Source organism: Ips typographus, unplaced genomic scaffold (genome assembly GCF_016097725.1).
Source record: "Ips typographus isolate SLU unplaced genomic scaffold, UJ_Ityp_2.0 IpsContig73, whole genome shotgun sequence".
Taxonomy (NCBI): Eukaryota; Metazoa; Arthropoda; class Insecta; order Coleoptera; family Curculionidae; genus Ips; species Ips typographus.
In genome coordinates, this window is record NW_028098578.1 from 385,907 (window position 1) to 406,688 (window position 20,782).

The 20,782-nt window shown below is 34.5% G+C and overlaps 1 protein-coding gene across 1 annotated transcript in view; it reads left to right on the plus strand.

Annotated features, from left to right (window-relative positions):
* The window catches only part of LOC145739871 (protein nervous wreck-like), a 56,588-nt gene that overhangs the window by 19,413 nt on the left and 16,393 nt on the right, over positions 1-20,782 (plus strand). Inside the window, 6 exon segments of the mRNA XM_081995209.1 lie at positions 13,982-14,125; positions 14,459-14,544; positions 14,605-14,749; positions 19,350-19,571; positions 19,574-19,627; positions 20,134-20,326. Of these exon segments, the coding sequence (XP_081851335.1) occupies positions 13,982-14,125; positions 14,459-14,544; positions 14,605-14,749; positions 19,350-19,571; positions 19,574-19,627; positions 20,134-20,326 (844 nt within the window).

Consider the following 20,782-nt stretch of genomic DNA (forward strand, 5'->3'; position numbering starts at 1 on the left):
AGTGGGTTTTACCAGCGATTTTGTCCCTGACTGCCCTTAGAACTGTCTTTCTGGCAGTTCAAACTTTAGCACCATTTTTCTCCCTGACTGTACGAAATCTTGTACTGTTTTTCCAGGTTCTTGGATAGGAAATTTAATGAGGATTCCAAAAATGTGCTTGAAACTGTCATTTTCTTACTCCAAGTAGGTTTTACCAGCGATTTTGTCCCTGACTGTCCTTTAAATCTGTCTTTCTGGCAGTTCGAACTTTAGCACCATTTTTCTCCCTGACTGTACCAAATTTTGCATTATTTCTTCAGGTTACGGGATAGGAAATTTAATGATAATTCCAAAAATGTGCCTGAAACTGTCATTTTCTTACTCCAAGAGGGTTTTACCAGTGATTTTGTCTTTGACTATCCTTTCAACCTGTCTTTCTGGCAAATCAAACTTTAACACCATTTTTCTTTCTGAATGTATCAAATTTTTAAAATTTTTTCATGTTATGGGATAGAAAATTTAATGATGATTCCAAAAATGTGGTTAAAACTGTAATTTTCTTACTCCAAGATGGTTTTACCAGTGATTTTGTCTTTGACTATTCTTTAAAATTGTCTTTCTGGCAGTTCAAAATTTAGCACCATTTTTCTCCCTGACTGTACCAAATTTTGCATTGTTTTTTCAGGTTATGGGATAGGAAATTTAATGATAATTCGAAAAATGTGCTTGAAATTGTCATTTTCTTACTCCAAGTGGGTTGGTTTTACCAGCGATTATGTCCCTGACTGCCTTTGAAATTTGAAACTGTCTTTCTGGCAGGTCAAACTTTAACACCATTTTTTCCTCTGACTGTACCAAATTTTGCATTGTTTTTTTCAGGTTATGGGATAGGAAAATTAATGATAATTCCAAAAATGTGCTTGAAACTGTCATTTTCTTACTCCAAGAGGGTTTTACCAGTGATTTTGTCTTTGACTATCCTTTAAACCTGTCTCTGGCAATTCAAACTTTAACATCATTTTTCTCCCCAACTGTACTAAATTTTGAAAATGTTTTCAGGTTATGGGGTAGAAAATTTAGTTATGATTTCAAAAATGTGGTTAAAACTGTCATTTTCTTACTCCAAGTGGGTTTTACCAGCGATTTTGTCCCTGACTGCCCTTAGAACTGTCTTTCTGGCAGTTCAAACTTTAGCACCATTTTTCTCCCTGACTGTACGAAATCTTGTACTGTTTTTCCAGGTTCTTGGATAGGAAATTTAATGAGGATTCCAAAATGTGCTTGAAACTGTCATTTTCTTACTCCAAGAGGGTTTTACCAGTGATTTTGTCTTTAACTATCCTTTAAACCTGTCTCTGGCAATTCAAACTTTAACACCATTTTTCTCCCTGACTGTACTAAATTTTGAAAATTTTTTCAGGTTATGTGGTAGAAAATTTAGTTATGATTTCAAAAATGTTGTTAAAACTGTCATTTTCTTACTCCAAGAGGGTTTTACCAGTGATTTTGTCTTTGACTATCCTTTCAACCTGTCTTTCTGGCAATTCAAACTTTAGCACCATTTTTCTCCCTGACTGTACCAAATCTTGCATTGTTTTTTTCAGGTTATGGGATAGGAAATTTAATGATAATTCCAAAAATGTGCTTGAAACTGTCATTTTCTTACTCCAAGTGGGTTTTACCAGCGATTTTGTCCCTGACTGTCCTTTAAAACTGTCTTTCTGGCAGGTCAATCTTTAACACCATTTTTTCCCCTGACTGTACCAAATTTTGCATTGTTTTTTCAGGTTATGGGATAGGAAATTTAATGATAATTCCAAAAATATGCTTGAAATTGTCATTTTCTTACTCGAAGAGGGTTTTACCAGTAATTTTGTCTTTGACTATCCTTTCAACCTGTCTTTCTGGCAATTCAAACGTTAACACCTTTTTTCTCCCTGACTGTCCCAAATTTTGAAATTTTTTTCAGATTATGGGATAAAAAATTTAATGATAATTCCAAAAATGTTCTTAAAACTCTTTAACTTAAACTTAAACTTTTCTCACTCCAAATGGATTTTACCAGCGATTTTGTCCCTGACTGTCCTTTAAAACTGTCTTTCTGGCAGTTCAAACTTTAACACCTATTTTCTCCCTGACTGTACCAAATTTTGCATTGTTTTCTGTCATTTTCTCCCTCCAAGTGGGTTTTAGCAGCAATTTTGTCCTTGACTGTCCTTTCAAATTGTCTTTATGGCAGTTCAAACATTAACACAGTTTCTTCCGTGACTGTATCAAATTTTGCATTGTTTTCTGTCATCTTCTCCCTTCAAATGGGTTTTAGCAGCAATTTTGTCCTTGACTGTCCTTTCAAACTGTCTTTCTGGCAGTTCGAACTTTAGCACCATTTTTCTCCCTGACTGTACCAAATTTTGCATTATTTTTTCAGGTTACGGGATAGGAAATTTAATGATAATTCCAAAAATGTGCTTGAACCTGTCATTTTCTTACTCCAAGAGGGTTTTACCAGTGATTTTGTCTTTGACTATCCTTTCAAACTGTCTTTCTGGCAAATCAAATTTTAACACCATTTTTCTTTCTGAATGTATCAAATTTTTAAAATTTTTTCATGTTATGGAATAGAAAATTTAATGATGATTCCAAAAATGTGGTTAAAACTGTAATTTTCTTACTCCAAGATGGTTTTACCAGTGATTTTGTCTTTGACTATTCTTTAAAATTGTCTTTCTGGCAGTTCAAACTTTAGCACCATTTTTCCCCCTGACTGTACTAAATTTTGCATTGTTTTTTCAGGTTATGGGATAGGAAATTTAATGATAATTCCAAAAATGTGCTTGAAATTGTCATTTTCTTACTCCAAGTGGGTTGGTTTTACCAGCGATTATGTCCCTGACTGCCTTTGAAATTTGAAACTGTCTTTCTGGCAGGTCAAACTTTAACACCATTTTTTTCCCCTCACTGTACCAAATTTTGCATTGTTTTTTTCAGGTTAGGGGATAGGAAATTTAATGATAATTCCAAAAATGTGCTTGAAACTGTCATTTTCTTACTCCAAGAGGGTTTTACCAGTGATTTTGTCTTTGACTATCCTTTAAACCTGTCTCTGGCAATTCAAACTTTAACACCATTTTTCTCCCTGACTGTACGAAATCTTGTACTGTTTTTCCAGGTTCTTGGATAGGAAATTTAATGATAATGCCAAAAATGTGCTTGAAACTGTCATTTTCTTACTCCAAGTGGGTTTTACCAGCGATTTTGTCCCTGACTGCCCTTAGAACTGTCTTTCTGGCAGTTCAAACTTTAGCACCATTTTTCTCCCTGACTGTACGAAATCTTGTACTGTTTTTCCAGGTTCTTGGATAGGAAATTTAATGAGGATTCCAAAAATGTGCTTGAAACTGTCATTTTCTTACTCCAAGTAGGTTTTACCAGCGATTTTGTCCCTGACTGTCCTTTAAATCTGTCTTTCTGGCAGTTCGAACTTTAGCACCATTTTTCTCCCTGACTGTACCAAATTTTGCATTATTTCTTCAGGTTACGGGATAGGAAATTTAATGATAATTCCAAAAATGTGCTTGAAACTGTCATTTTCTTACTCCAAGAGGGTTTTACCAGTGATTTTGTCTTTTACTATCCTTTCAACCTGTCTTTCTGGCAATTCAAACTTTAGCACCATTTTTCTCCCTGACTGTACCAAATCTTGCATTGTTTTTTCAGGTTATGGGATAGGAAATTTAATGATAATTCCAAAAATGTGCTTGAAATTGTCATTTTCTTACTCCAAGTGGGTTGGTTTTACCAGCGATTATGTCCCTGACTGCCTTTGAAATTTGAAACTGTCTTTCTGGCAGGTCAAACTTTAACACCATTTTTTTGCCCTCACTGTACCAAATTTTGCATTGTTTTTTCAGGTTAGGGGATAGGAAATTTAATGATAATTCCAAAAATGTGCTTGAAACTGTCATTTTCTTACTCCAAGAGGGTTTTACCAGTGATTTTGTCTATGACTATCCTTTCAACCTGTCTTTCTGGCAATTCAAACTTTAGCACCATTTTTCTCCCTGACTGTACCAAATTTTGCATTGTTTTTTCAGGGTATGGGATAGGAAATTTAATGATAATTCCAAAAATGTGCTTGAAACTGTCATTTTCTTACTCCAAGTGGGTTTTACCAGCGATTTTGTCCCTGACTGTCCTTTAAAACTGTCTTTCTGGCAGGTCAATTTTTAACACCATTTTTTCCCCTGACTGTACCAAATTTTGCATTGTTTTTTCAGGTTAGGGGATAGGAAATTTAATGATAATTCCAAAAATATGCTTGAAATTGTCATTTTCTTACTCGAAGAGGGTTTTACCAGTAATTTTGTCTTTGACTATCCTTTCAACCTGTCTTTCTGGCAATTCAAACGTTAACACCATTTTTCTCCCTGACTACCAAATTTTGAAATTTTTTTCAGGTTATGGGATAGAAAATTTAATGATAATTCCAAAAATGTGCTTGAAACTGTCATTTTCTTACTCCAAGTAGGTTTTACTAGCGATTTTGTCCCTGACTGTCCTTTAAATCTGTCTTTCTGGCAGTTCAAACTTTAGCACCATTTTTCTTCCTGACTGTACGAAATCTTGTACTGTTTTTCCAGGTTCTTGGATAGGAAATTTAATGATAATGCCAAAAATTTGCTTGAAACTGTCATTTTCTTACTCCAAGTGGGTTTTACCAGCGATTTTGTCCCTGACTGTCCTTTAAATCTGTCTTTCTGGCAGTTCGAACTTTAGCACCATTTTTCTCCCTGACTGTACCAAATTTTGTATTATTTTTTCAGGTTACGGGATAGGAAATTTAATGATAATTGCAAAAATGTGCTTGAAACTGTCATTTTCTTACTCCAAGAGGGTTTTACCAGTGATTTTGTCTTTGACTATCCTTTCAACCTGTCTTTCTGGCAAATCAAACTTTAACACCATTTTTCGTTCTGAATGTATCAAATTTTTAAAATTTTTTCATGTTATGGGATAGAAAATTTAATGATGATTCCAAAAATGTGGTTAAAACTGTAATTTTCTTACTCCAAGATGGTTTTACCAGTGATTTTGTCTTTGACTATTCTTTAAAATTGTCTTTCTGGCAGTTCAAACTTTAGCACCATTTTTCTCCCTGACTGTACGAAATCTTGTACTGTTTTTCCAGGTTCTTGGATAGGAAATTTAATGAGGATTCCAAAAATGTGCTTGAAACTGTCATTTACTTACTCCAAGTGGGTTTTACCAGCGATTTTGTCCCTGACTGTCCTTTAAATCTGTCTTTCTGGCAGTTCGAACTTTAGCACCATTTTTCTCCCTGACTGTACCAAATTTTGCATTGTTTTTTCAGGGTATGGGATAGGAAATTTAATGATAATTCCAAAAATGTGCTTGAAACTGTCATTTTCTTACTCCAAGTGGGTTTTACCAGCGATTTTGTCCCTGACTGTCCTTTAAAACTGTCTTTCTGGCAGGTCAATTTTTAACACCATTTTTTCCCCTGACTGTACCAAATTTTGCATTGTTTTTTCAGGTTAGGGGATAGGAAATTTAATGATAATTCCAAAAATGTGCTTGAAACTGTCATTTTCTTACTCCAAGAGGGTTTTACCAGTGATTTTGTCTTTGACTATCCTTTAAACCTGTCTCTGGCAATTCAAACTTTAACACCATTTTTCTCCCTGACTGTACGAAATCTTGTACTGTTTTTCCAGGTTCTTGGATAGGAAATTTAATGATAATGCCAAAAATGTGCTTGAAACTGTCATTTTCTTACTCCAAGTGGGTTTTACCAGCGATTTTGTCCCTGACTGCCCTTAGAACTGTCTTTCTGGCAGTTCAAACTTTAGCACCATTTTTCTCCCTGACTGTACGAAATCTTGTACTGTTTTTCCAGGTTCTTGGATAGGAAATTTAATGAGGATTCCAAAAATGTGCTTGAAACTGTCATTTTCTTACTCCAAGTAGGTTTTACCAGCGATTTTGTCCCTGACTGTCCTTTAAATCTGTCTTTCTGGCAGTTCGAACTTTAGCACCATTTTTCTCCCTGACTGTACCAAATTTTGCATTATTTCTTCAGGTTACGGGATAGGAAATTTAATGATAATTCCAAAAATGTGCTTGAAACTGTCATTTTCTTACTCCAAGAGGGTTTTACCAGTGATTTTGTCTTTTACTATCCTTTCAACCTGTCTTTCTGGCAATTCAAACTTTAGCACCATTTTTCTCCCTGACTGTACCAAATCTTGCATTGTTTTTTCAGGTTATGGGATAGGAAATTTAATGATAATTCCAAAAATGTGCTTGAAATTGTCATTTTCTTACTCCAAGTGGGTTGGTTTTACCAGCGATTATGTCCCTGACTGCCTTTGAAATTTGAAACTGTCTTTCTGGCAGGTCAAACTTTAACACCATTTTTTTGCCCTCACTGTACCAAATTTTGCATTGTTTTTTCAGGTTAGGGGATAGGAAATTTAATGATAATTCCAAAAATGTGCTTGAAACTGTCATTTTCTTACTCCAAGAGGGTTTTACCAGTGATTTTGTCTATGACTATCCTTTCAACCTGTCTTTCTGGCAATTCAAACTTTAGCACCATTTTTCTCCCTGACTGTACCAAATTTTGCATTGTTTTTTCAGGGTATGGGATAGGAAATTTAATGATAATTCCAAAAATGTGCTTGAAACTGTCATTTTCTTACTCCAAGTGGGTTTTACCAGCGATTTTGTCCCTGACTGTCCTTTAAAACTGTCTTTCTGGCAGGTCAATTTTTAACACCATTTTTTCCCCTGACTGTACCAAATTTTGCATTGTTTTTTCAGGTTAGGGGATAGGAAATTTAATGATAATTCCAAAAATATGCTTGAAATTGTCATTTTCTTACTCGAAGAGGGTTTTACCAGTAATTTTGTCTTTGACTATCCTTTCAACCTGTCTTTCTGGCAATTCAAACGTTAACACCATTTTTCTCCCTGACTACCAAATTTTGAAATTTTTTTCAGATTATGGGATAGAAAATTTAATGATAATTCCAAAAATGTGCTTGAAACTGTCATTTTCTTACTCCAAGTAGGTTTTACCAGCGATTTTGTCCTTGACTGTCGAACTTTAGCACCATTTTTCTCCCTGACTGTACCAAATTTTGCATTATTTCTTCAGGTTACGGGATAGGAAATTTAATGATAATTCCAAAAATGTGCTTGAAACTGTCATTTTCTTACTCCAAGAGGGTTTTACCAGTGATTTTGTCTTTGACTATCCTTTAAACCTGTCTCTGGCAATTCAAACTTTAACACCATTTTTCTCCCTGACTGTACTAAATTTTGAAAATTTTTTCAGGTTATGGGGTAGAAAATTTAGTTATGATTTCAAAAATGTTGTTAAAACTGTCATTTTCTTACTCCAAGAGGGTTTTACCAGTGATTTTGTCTTTGACTATCCTTTCAACCTGTCTTTCTGGCAATTCAAACTTTAGCACCATTTTTCTCCCTGACTGTACCAAATCTTGCATTGTTTTTTCAGGTTATGGGATAGGAAATTTAATGATAATTCCAAAAATGTGCTTGAAATTGTCATTTTCTTACTCCAAGTGGGTTGGTTTTACCAGCGATTATGTCCCTGACTGCCTTTGAAATTTGAAACTGTCTTTCTGGCAGGTCAAACTTTAACACCATTTTTTTCCCCTCACTGTACCAAATTTTGCATTATTTTTTCAGGTTAGGGGATAGGAAATTTAATGATAATTCCAAAAATGTGCTTGAAACTGTCATTTTCTTACTCCAAGAGGGTTTTACCAGTGATTTTGTCTTTGACTATCCTTTCAACCTGTCTTTCTGGCAATTCAAACTTTAGCACCATTTTTCTCCCTGACTGTACCAAATTTTGCATTGTTTTTTCAGGGTATGGGATAGGAAATTTAATGATAATTCCAAAAATGTGCTTGAAACTGTCATTTTCTTACTCCAAGTGGGTTTTACCAGCGATTTTGTCCCTGACTGTCCTTTAAAACTGTCTTTCTGGCAGGTCAATTTTTAACACCATTTTTTCCCCTGACTGTACCAAATTTTGCATTGTTTTTTCAGGTTAGGGGATAGGAAATTTAATGATAATTCCAAAAATATGCTTCAAATTGTCATTTTCTTACTCGAAGAGGGTTTTACCAGTAATTTTGTCTTTGACTATCCTTTCAACCTGTCTTTCTGGCAATTCAAACGTTAACACCATTTTTCTCCCTGACTACCAAATTTTGAAATTTTTTTCAGATTATGGGATAGAAAATTTAATGATAATTCCAAAAATGTGCTTGAAACTGTCATTTTCTTACTCCAAGTAGGTTTTACCAGCGATTTTGTCCCTGACTGTCCTTTAAATCTGTCTTTCTGGCAGTTCAAACTTTAGCACCATTTTTCTTCCTGACTGTACGAAATCTTGTACTGTTTTTCCAGGTTCTTGGATAGGAAATTTAATGATAATGCCAAAAATTTGCTTGAAACTGTCATTTTCTTACTCCAAGTGGGTTTTACCAGCGATTTTGTCCCTGACTGTCCTTTAAATCTGTCTTTCTGGCAGTTCGAACTTTAGCACCATTTTTCTCCCTGACTGTACCAAATTTTGTATTATTTTTTCAGGTTACGGGATAGGAAATTTAATGATAATTGCAAAAATGTGCTTGAAACTGTCATTTTCTTACTCCAAGAGGGTTTTACCAGTGATTTTGTCTTTGACTATCCTTTCAACCTGTCTTTCTGGCAAATCAAACTTTAATACCATTTTTCGTTCTGAATGTATCAAATTTTTAAAATTTTTTCATGTTATGGGATAGAAAATTTAATGATGATTCCAAAAATGTGGTTAAAACTGTAATTTTCTTACTCAAAGATGGTTTTACCAGTGATTTTGTCTTTGACTATTCTTTAAAATTGTCTTTCTGGCAGTTCAAACTTTAGCACCATTTTTCTCCCTGACTGTACGCAATCTTGTACTGTTTTTCCAGGTTCTTGGATAGGAAATTTAATGAGGATTCCAAAAATGTGCTTGAAACTGTCATTTTCTTACTCCAAGTAGGTTTTACCAGCGATTTTGTCCCTGACTGTCCTTTAAATCTGTCTTTCTGGCAGTTCGAACTTTAGCACCATTTTTCTCCCTGACTGTACCAAATTTTGCATTATTTCTTCAGGTTACGGGATAGGAAATTTAATGATAATTCCAAAAATGTGCCTGAAACTGTCATTTTCTTACTCCAAGAGGGTTTTACCAGTGATTTTGTCTTTGACTATCCTTTCAACCTGTCTTTCTGGCAAATCAAACTTTAACACCATTTTTCTTTCTGAATGTATCAAATTTTTAAAATTTTTTCATGTTATGGGATAGAAAATTTAATGATGATTCCAAAAATGTGGTTAAAACTGTAATTTTCTTACTCCAAGAGGGTTTTACCAATGATTTTGTCTTTGACTATCCTTTCAACCTGTCTTTCTGGCAATTCAAACTTTAGCACCATTTTTCTCCCTGACTGTACCAAATTTTGCATTGTTTTTTCAGGTTATGGGATAGGAAATTTAATGATAATTCCAAAAATGTGCTTGAAATTGTCATTTTCTTACTCCAAGTGGGTTGGTTTTACCAGCGATTATGTCCCTGACTGCCTTTGAAATTTGAAACTGTCTTTCTGGCAGGTCAAACTTTAACACCATTTTTTTCCCCTCACTGTACCAAATTTTGCATTGTTTTTTCAGGTTAGGGGATAGGAAATTTAATGATAATTCCAAAAATGTGCTTGAAACTGTCATTTTCTTACTCCAAGAGGGTTTTACCAGTGATTTTGTCTTTGACTATCCTTTCAACCTGTCTTTCTGGCAATTCAAACTTTAGCACCATTTTTCTCCCTGACTGTACCAAATTTTGCATTGTTTTTTCAGGGTATGGGATAGGTAATTTAATGATAATTCCAAAAATGTGCTTGAAACTGTCATTTTCTTACTCCAAGTGGGTTTTACCAGCGATTTTGTCCCTGACTGTCCTTTACAACTGTCTTTCTGGCAGGTCAATTTTTAACACCATTTTTTCCCCTGACTGTACCAAATTTTGCATTGTTTTTTCAGGTTAGGGGATAGGAAATTTAATGATAATTCCAAAAATATGCTTGAAATTGTCATTTTCTTACTCGAAGAGGGTTTTACCAGTAATTTTGTCTTTGACTATCCTTTCAACCTGTCTTTCTGGCAATTCAAACGTTAACACCATTTTTCTCCCTGACTACCAAATTTTGAAATTTTTTTCAGATTATGGGATAGAAAATTTAATGATAATTCCAAAAATGTGCTTGAAACTGTCATTTTCTTACTCCAAGTAGGTTTTACCAGCGATTTTGTCCCTGACTGTCCTTTAAATCTGTCTTTCTGGCAGTTCAAATTTTAGCACCATTTTTCTTCCTGACTGTACGAAATCTTGTACTGTTTTTCCAGGTTCTTGGATAGGAAATTTAATGATAATGCCAAAAATTTGCTTGAAACTGTCATTTTCTTACTCCAAGTGGGTTTTACCAGCGATTTTGTCCCTGACTGTCCTTTAAATCTGTCTTTCTGGCAGTTCGAACTTTAGCACCATTTTTCTCCCTGACTGTACCAAATTTTGCACTATTTTTTCAGGTTACGGGATAGGAAATTTAATGATAATTCCAAAAATGTGCTTGAAACTGTCATTTTCTTACTCCAAGAGGGTTTTACCAGTGATTTTGTCTTTGACTTTCCTTTCAACCTGTCTTTCTGGCAAATCAAACTTTAACACCATTTTTCGTTCTGAATGTATCAAATTTTTAAAATTTTTTCATGTTATGGGATAGAAAATTTAATGATGATTCCAAAAATGTGGTTAAAACTGTAATTTTCTTACTCCAAGATGGTTTTACCAGTGATTTTGTCTTTGACTATTCTTTAAAATTGTCTTTCTGGCAGTTCAAACTTTAGCACCATTTTTCTCCCTGACTGTACGAAATCTTGTACTGTTTTTCCAGGTTCTTGGATAGGAAATTTAATGAGGATTCCAAAAATGTGCTTGAAACTGTCATTTTCTTACTCCAAGTAGGTTTTACCAGCGATTTTGTCCCTGACTGTCCTTTAAATCTGTCTTTCTGGCAGTTCGAACTTTAGCACCATTTTTCTCCCTGACTGTACCAAATTTTGCATTATTTCTTCAGGTTACGGGATAGGAAATTTAATGATAATTCCAAAAATGTGCCTGAAACTGTCATTTTCTTACTCCAAGAGGGTTTTACCAGTGATTTTGTCTTTGACTATCCTTTCAACCTGTCTTTCTGGCAAATCAAACTTTAACACCATTTTTCTTTCTGAATGTATCAAACTTTTAAAATTTTTTCATGTTATGGGATAGAAAATTTAATGATGATTCCAAAAATGTGGTTAAAACTGTAATTTTCTTACTCCAAGAGGGTTTTACCAATGATTTTGTCTTTGACTATCCTTTAAATCTGTCTTTCTGGCAGGTCAAACTTTAACACCATTTTTTTTCCCTGACTGTACCAAATTTTGCATTGTTTTTTCAGGTTATGGGATAGGAAATTTAATGATAATTCCAAAAATGTGCTTGAAACTGTCATTTTCTTACTCCAAGAGGGTTTTACCAGTGATTTTGTCTTTGACTATCCTTTAAACCTGTCTCTGGCAATTCAAACTTTAACACCATTTTTCTCCCTGACTGTACTAAATTTTGAAATTTTTTTCAGGTTATGGGGTAGAAAATTTAGTTATGATTTCAAAAATGTTGTTAAAACTGTAATTTTCTTACTCCAAGAAGGTTTTACCAGTGATTTTGTCTTTGACTATCCTTTCAACCTGTCTTTCTGGCAATTCAAACTTTAGCACCATTTTTCTCCCTGACTGTACCAAATCTTGCATTGTTTTTTCAGGTTATGGGATAGGAAATTTAATGATAATTCCAAAAATGTGCTTGAAATTGTCATTTTCTTACTCCAAGTGGGTTGGTTTTACCAGCGATTATGTCCCTGACTGCCTTTGAAATTTGAAACTGTCTTTCTGGCAGGTCAAACTTTAACACCATTTTTTTCCCCTCACTGTACCAAATTTTGCATTGTTTTTTCAGGTTAGGGGATAGGAAATTTAATGATAATTCCAAAAATGTGCTTGAAACTGTCATTTTCTTACTCCAAGAGGGTTTTACCAGTGATTTTGTCTTTGACTATCCTTTCAACCTGTCTTTCTAGCAAATCAAACTTTAGCACCATTTTTCTCCCTGACTGTACCAAATTTTGCATTGTTTTTTCAGGGTATGGGATAGGAAATTTAATGATAATTCCAAAAATGTGCCTGAAACTGTCATTTTCTTACTCCAAGTGGGTTTTACCAGCGATTTTGTCCCTGACTGTCCTTTAAAACTGTCTTTCTGGCAGGTCAATTTTTAACACCATTTTTTCCCCTGACTGTACCAAATTTTGCATTGTTTTTTCAGGTTAGGGGATAGGAAATTTAATGATAATTCCAAAAATATGCTTGAAATTGTCATTTTCTTACTCGAAGAGGGTTTTACCAGTAATTTTGTCTTTGACTATCCTTTCAACCTGTCTTTCTGGCAATTCAAACGTTAACACCATTTTTCTCCCTGACTACCAAATTTTGAAATTTTTTTCAGATTATGGGATAGAAAATTTAATGATAATTCCAAAAATGTGCTTGAAACTGTCATTTTCTTACTCCAAGTAGGTTTTACCAGCGATTTTGTCCCTGACTGTCCTTTAAATCTGTCTTTCTGGCAGTTCAAACTTTAGCACCATTTTTCTTCCTGACTGTACGAAATCTTGTACTGTTTTTCCAGGTTCTTGGATAGGAAATTTAATGATAATTCCAAAAATGTGCTTGAAACTGTCATTTTCTTACTCCAAGAGGGTTTTACCAGTGATTTTGTCTTTGACTATCCTTTAAACCTGTCTCTGGCAATTCAAACTTTAACACCATTTTTCTCCCTGACTGTACTAAATTTTGAAAATTTTTTCAGGTTATGGGGTAGAAAATTTAATTATGATTTCAAAAATGTGGTTAAAACTGTCATTTTCTTACTCCAAGAGGGTTTTACCAGTGATTTTGTCTTTGACTATCCTTTAAAACTGTCTTTCTGGCAGGTCAATCTTTAACACCATTTTTTCCCCTGACTGTACCAAATTTTGCATTGTTTTTTCAGGTTATGGGATAGGAAATTTAATGATAATTCCAAAAATATGCTTGAAATTGTCATTTTCTTACTCGAAGAGGGTTTTACCAGTAATTTTGTCTTTGACTATCCTTTCAACCTGTCTTTCTGGCAATTCAAACGTTAACTCCATTTTTCTCCCTGACTACCAAATTTTGAATTTTTTTTCAGATTATGGGATAGAAAATTTAATGATAATTCCAAAAATGTGCTTAAAACTGTCATTTTCTCACTCCAAGTGGATTTTACCAGCGCTTTTGTCCCTGACTGTCCTTTAAAATTGTCTTTCTGGCAGTTCAAACTTTAACACCTATTTTCTCCCTGACTGTACCAAATTTTGCATTGTTTTCTGTCATTTTTTCACTCCAAGTGGGTTTTAGCAGCAATTTTGTCTCTGACTGTCCTTTCAAACTACCTTTCTAGCTGCTCTGGTTGGTTCATAAACGTAAAGATTAGCAGCTGAATATGAATTTAAATAGATAATAATCTGAGTCAATTAGAAATAAGTAAAAATTCTTTTGGTTTTTGACTAATATCTGCGAGATATATGTATTCACAAACAAACAAAAAATAGTTAATCCACACAGAATTATTGAACTATTTCTATAGTGTCAATAGTTAACTGTTACTAGATTTTCAGTTGTGGAGACAGATAACATATTTGAATAAATTGTTTTTTACAAAACGTAATCTACCAATCAAATGATAAAACTGAAATTTGCCGTACTTTCCGAAATGAAACTATCGAAATGACATTTTTAGGGCAACTATGCAAAGTTTCTGAAAAATCTGCACTCGGAACAGATCAACAAGTTGCTGATGAAAAACCAGCACGAATGTGACCTTCTGGAAGATATTAGGTCGTTTACACTCAAACGATCCGCCATAGAAAAATCCTATTCAGAGGTGAGTTATAGTATATTACATACTCAGGTGGAAAGTTTGATTTCTGTCGAGAAATTAGGTAGTTCGCCGAGACGAAGTCGAGGTAAACTTTATTTCGAGACAGAAATTAAACTTTCCACCGTGGTTTGTATACTATTTTATTTTCTACCACTTATCAGAATCGTATCAAACTTTTAATAAATCATTCAGTTGAAATATTGATTGCTAATAGTCTCTAACAATAAGGTAGTATAATTTGAGTAAGAGCAAGTAATTTTAATTTTTCCACCTGGTTTACACATAAGAAATAACGTTATATTTCTTTTACGAAAAATATATTTTTTTTTCTGTTAGGCCCTACTTAAAATGTCCTCAGCGTATCTGAACAAGAAAATCCCTAATATTCCAGACCTAAAACTCGAAGGAGGCGAAGAGAAATGGTAAAAAACATGATCGTCCTTTGTTTCTTGACTGTTTTTTTTTTTGTTTTTTTATTTTAGGAACATGTGTAGCGTATGGCGGACTGTTTTGGAAGAGAACGAAAAACTGGCCAGAGCCAGACTGGCCGCCGTCGAAGTGTTTCAGCAACAAATCGCGGACGATGCCAAAATTTTACGAGCTCACAAAATGCAAATGGCCAAAAAGGTACGAAAATACTGCTGATTGTCCGAGGGGTAGACCGCCGATAATGTTTTGTACACCAAAATGCCTTTAAAATACCTCACAATGCTTCTATTATTGCTCAAAATGCATTAAAACTGCTAAAATCCCTCAAACTGCATTAAAGTACATCAAAATGCTTTTAAATTATTTAAACTGCCTTAAGATACCTTCAAAGGTTTATAGGCCTCCCTGGAATTGATGATAAATCTTGATGAAATACACCCTTGAAATTAATTTTTTTTATGGTCACGTGACAGTTTTTAGGTTGGATTAAGTAGTCTGCTTATACAATTTGTACATGACTTTTGACTATTGTCAAAATGTCGATAAGGATTAATGATTCAATAAAAATGACAAATTTTAAAGACCCAAACGCTTAATTTTTTTTTAAAATCACGTGACAGTTTTTTGGGTTATGTTAGTTGACAACGTACAGGTTTACCAAATTTTTGACAAGCATTTTAGCACGTGTCAAATAAAGACACTTATCATTTAAAGAAACAGTTGAAAAATTGATAATTTAAATTTAGACAGTAGTAAAATTGGTAAGAACTAGGTCACGTGACTTGACAATTCAATTTTTGTGCTTGCAACACTGTAAAAGCCAGTTGACATTGTCAAAAACAGTAGCATAAACTTCAAAACGCAGTTTAAACTTAAAAAAATTGTAAATTAAAGTTAGACAGTTGTAAAAAGCTGAATTGCAAGAGACACATCACGTGACTTTAATTATGCCATTTTAGAGCTTGCAACACTGTCAAAGTCAACTGATACCTGTCAAAAACAGTCGCGTGACTTTAAAATGTAATTTAAATGTTGGTCATTTGGTAAATTAAATCCAGACAGTTGTAAAAGCTGAAATTGTAAAATACACGTTACGTGACGTTAATAATACAATTTTCAGCTTGCAACACTGTAAAAGCCAGTTGAGATTGTCAAAAACAGTCACGTGAACTTGTTGTAACGTCAAGAAACACTTCAATATCTTGTTTAAGTGACGTGACGCTATAACTATTGAAACTCACTCAACAGTGACTTAAAACTATAAAATTACAAAGAGATGTTTCTTTAAGGAGTTGCAATGTAAGTTGTGTTTAAAGCTCGATGGAGTCAAATTTGACAGTTTTTTTTTTGACAAATTTGACAGCAAGGGTATATTTTAATACTTTTCTTGCATCACTTGACAGGTGTCATAACTCCCAAAACTCACTCACCAGTGGCTTGAGAGTATAAAATGCCAAATTGATGAGTTTCTATAAGGAAGGCTTCAGGGAGCTAAATTTGAGATGTAACGTCAAGGAATACTTCAATACCTTGCTTGCGTCACGTGTCATCTGTCATAATTGTTGAAAGACACTTGACAGTTGTCAGTTGTTGTTGTTGTTGTTAACGGGTTCTAGTCTATTTTAAATGATTTTCTAAAGTTTAGAACACTTGTGGAGCCATCTCACAACTTTTGGGAAGTTTTTGATAGTATTTAGAGGCTTCTGGACATTAAACACGAGTTTTCTTAAGTTAAGGACAATTGTAGAGCCATCTCACAAACTTAGGAGGTTTTCGACAGTATTTGGAGACTTCTGATCATTTTAAAACGATTTTTCTAAGGTTTAGGATACGTCTAAAGGGTTCTAGTCTATTTTAAATGATTTTCTAAAGTTTAGAACACTTGTGGAGCCATCTCACAACTTTTGGGAAGTTTTTGATAGTATTTAGAGGCTTCTGGCCATTATACACGAGTTTTCTAAAGTTTGGGACACTTGTAGAGCCATCTCACAATCCTAGGTGGTTTTCGACAGTATTCAGAGACTTCTAGTCATTTTAAAACGATTTTTTTAAGGTTTAGGACACTTCTAAAGGGTTCTAGTCTATTTTAAATGATTTTCTAAAGTTTAGAACACTTGTGGAGCCATCTCATTACTTTTGGGAAGTTTTTGATAGTATTTAGAGGCTTCTGGCCATTATACACAATCTTTCTAAAGTGTAGGACAATTGTAGAGCCATCTCACAATCCTAGGAGGTTTTCGACAGTATTTAGAGATTTCTGTTCATTATACACGATTTTTCTAAGGTTTAGGACACTTCTAAAGGGTTCTAGTCTATTTTAAATAATTTCCTAAAGTTTAGAACACTTGTGGAGCCATCTCATTACTTTTGGGAAGTTTTTGGTAGGATTTAGAGGCTTCTGGCCATTATACACGAGTTTTCTAAAGTTTAGGACAATTGTAGAGCCATCTCACAATTTTAGAAGGTTTTCGATAGTATTTAGAGACTTCTGGTAATTTTAAAACGATTTTTCTAAGGTTTAGGACACTTCTAAAGGGTTCTAGTCTATTTTAAATGATTTTCTAAAGTTTAGAACACTTGTGGAGCCGTCTCACAACTTTTTGGAAGTTTTTGATAGTATTTAGAGGCTTCTGGCCATTATACACGAGTTTTCTAAAGTTTAGGACAATTGTAGAGCCATCTCACAATTTTAGAAGGTTTTCGATAGTATTTAGAGACTTCTGGTCATTTTAAAACGATTTTTCTAAGGTTTAGGATACGTCTAAAGGGTTCTAGTCTATTTTAAATGATTTTCTAAAGTTTAGAACACTTGTGGAGCCATCTCACAACTTTTGGGAAGTTTTTGATAGTATTTAGAGGCTTCTGGCCATTATACACGAGTTTTCTAAAGTTTAGGACAATTGTAGAGCCATCTCACAATTTTAGAAGGTTTTCGATAGTATTTAGAGACTTCTGGTCATTTTAAAACGATTTTTCTAAGGTTTACGACACTTCTAAAGGGTTCTAGTCTATTTTAAATGATTTCCTAAAGTTTAGAACACTTGTGGAGCCATCTCATTACTATTGGGAAGTTTTTGGTAGGATTTAGAGGCTTCTGGCCATTATACAAAAGCTTTCTAAAGTGTAGGACAATTGTAGAGCCATATCACAATCCTAGGAGGTTTTCGACAGTATTTAGAGACTTCTGGTAATTTTAAAACGATTTTTCTAAGGTTTAGGACACTTTTAAAGAGTTCTCGTCTATTTTAAATGATTTTCTAAAGTTTAGAACACTTGTGGAGCTATCTCACAACTTTTGGGAAGTTTTTGATAGTATTCTGGCCATTATACACGATTTTTTTAAAGTTTAGGACAATTGTAGACCCATCTCACAATCTTAGGAGGTTTTCGACAGTATTTAGAGACTTCTGGGCATTTTAAAACGATTTTTCTAAGGTTTAGGACAGTTCTAACGGGTTCTAGTCTATTTGAAATGATTTTCTAAAGTTTAGAACACTTGTGGAGCCATCTCATTACTTTTGGGAAGTTTTTGGTAGGATTTAGAGGCTTCTGGTCATTATACACGAGTTTTCCAAAGTTTAGGACACTTGTAGAGCCATTTCACAATGTTAGGAGGTTTTTGATAGTATGTAGAGACTTCTGGTCATTTTAAAACGATTTTTCTAAGGTTTAGGACACTTCTAAAAGGTTCTAGTCTATTTTAAATGATTTTCTAAAGTTTAGAACACTTGTGGAGCCATCTCACAACTTTTAGGAAGTTTTTGATAATATTTAGAGGCTTCTGGCCATTATACACGAGTTTTCTAAAGTTTAGGACAATTGTAGAGCCATCTCACAATCTTAGGAGGTTTTCGACAGTATTTGGAGACTTCTGGCCATTTCAAAACGAGTTTTCTAAGGTTTAGGACACTTTTAAAGGGTTCTAGTCTATTTTAAATGATTTTCTAAAGTTTAGAACACTTGTGCAGCCATCTCACAACTTTTGGGAAGTTTTTGATAGTATTTAGAGGCTTCTGGCCGTTATACACAAGCTTTCTAAAGTGTAGGCACTTGTAGAGCCATCTCAAAATTTTAGGAGATTTTCGATAGTATTCGGAGACTTCTGGCCATTTTAAAACGATTTTTCTAAGGTTTAGGACACTTCTAAAGTTTTTGTTTAAAGAATTTGTCTTCGGATTTTTTGCAAATCATTTGTTCTGCAAATTTGATTATTTTTCGATATAAAAATCGGGGTCAAAGTCACGCTCAATACTCGGTCACCCCTAACATCTGGGAATCAGTAAAGCGACTTAATTTTTGATTGATTTACTTCGAAAATCCACAACATTTTTAAATACGGAGACTTTAGTCTTGTCTTGAATTGGTAAAGTAAAGATTAACATCAGCAATTTTTAACGATTTTACGGCTAATGATATTAGAATGAGCTTTTTACAAATCCTTCTTTATGTAGTTGTTAACTTAAAAAAAAAGAAAATATATTCAAAACATTACAAGAATGATTCTTCATTACGATGCATGCAAGACAACAGAGAATTCATAATGATGATAATAATTGGGAATTCGTTAGTAGGAATTCTAGGGGACACGTTTTTGCGTGACGTAATTTTTACTTAGATAGCGATGACTTTTAGTCCCTTTTTGCTATCGGCACTTTTCTAAACGATCTATGTATACGGTAATGTGCACAAAAGTTTGAATCAATAATAAATTTGGTGCAACATCCCTATTGTTAACCAAAGTTCGAGATGAAGAGGACATGTAAATTCATAAGTTGTATTCTGAATCTTTTTGATTTAGGTGCAAAACCCTGACAAACTAACTATAGTAGAAAACGAGCAACTGGAAGTAGTTGGGGAGGGAGATGGTGACGGTTGGCTACGAGCACGAAATTATCGCGGTGAAGAAGGTTACGTTCCTCACAACTATCTGGACATAGAAAGGGAACAGTCAGCGTCCACTCCGGGTCTGCAAGCCCAAATTTCCTTCTCCTCCGTCGACTATACCGTGGATAATGAGGACCCTTTTTGGGGATGGATAACCATCCCCAAACTGAAACAACACAGTCTCCAGAACAGGTGAGTTTATTCATTCAGCTTGACAGCATCTATGTCAAAATTTACAGTTGAGAAAAGACAACGTTGGTCGAATGTATGAACAAAGAAGTACTTTCGATTCTTTGTATGACAGTGAGACAGGTATATCTCTAGATGGAGTCGTTACTATTATAAGCAATCATTACAATACTGTCACGTTTTGATTGTAAAGCTGTTAACATGGTACACCCTTTTCCTCATTCTCTCCCGCGACACTCACTACCTCTTCTGTCTTTCCCAGGCTTTTCTTCGTTTTCTATTCAAGCAAACGTTTCCTATTCAATCACTCCCAACAAGTCAATCCTCGCAATGGATTCTCTCTTCTCCCACCATTCTCTCTCTGCCTCTTCTGCCCCCCAGCTCCGCGAACATCACTTTGGTCTTGGCCTTGTTGTACCTCATTCTCCTTCCCACTCCCAGGCATTTTTTCTCTATCTCTTTAACAGCCCTTGTTACGTAAACAACTATGTAACTTTTGTTACTGTCAGGTTTCGGTAATATCCATGCCGATCCAGAAAACGACGAGCGGTAGTGACGCCCCAGTAACGTATTGTATAGCCCTCTACGATTACGACGGGGAAGGTGGTGAGGAATTGACGTTTGAAGAAGGACAAATCATTAAAGTGCTCAGTAAATGTGCTCATAGCATTGACGATGGTTGGTGGCAAGGTGAACTTGAGGGTGAGTCAGTTATTGTTATATACATGGTGATTATTTAGCTCAAACTTAGATGAAAGGTGAGGTCATTTTAAGATAAACATGTGGCCGATTTGAGTTATTTAAAGAACTAGAGGACCAAGCTCAAAATTCTGCAAGAATATATGCTTCACAAGGATGAACTGAAGAATTTTCAGTAGAACTAAATTCTCCGGATGATTTCTTATATTAGCAGCAGCCATACAGGGTGTCCCACGACGAAAGACATCGATTGATATTGGAAAAAGTATAAATAGGAGAGTTTTGAAAATTAGGCTGGATACTGATGTGGGCATGCCTAATCTAACTAAAATATTTTCAATGTGGTTGCACTTCCGTTTATACCGGAAGTCGATCACAACTTTCTTATTTTAAATAGAACACCCTATATATTATTACATATTTGGATTCCTCACAAAATTCTGACCAACTTTTATCTCA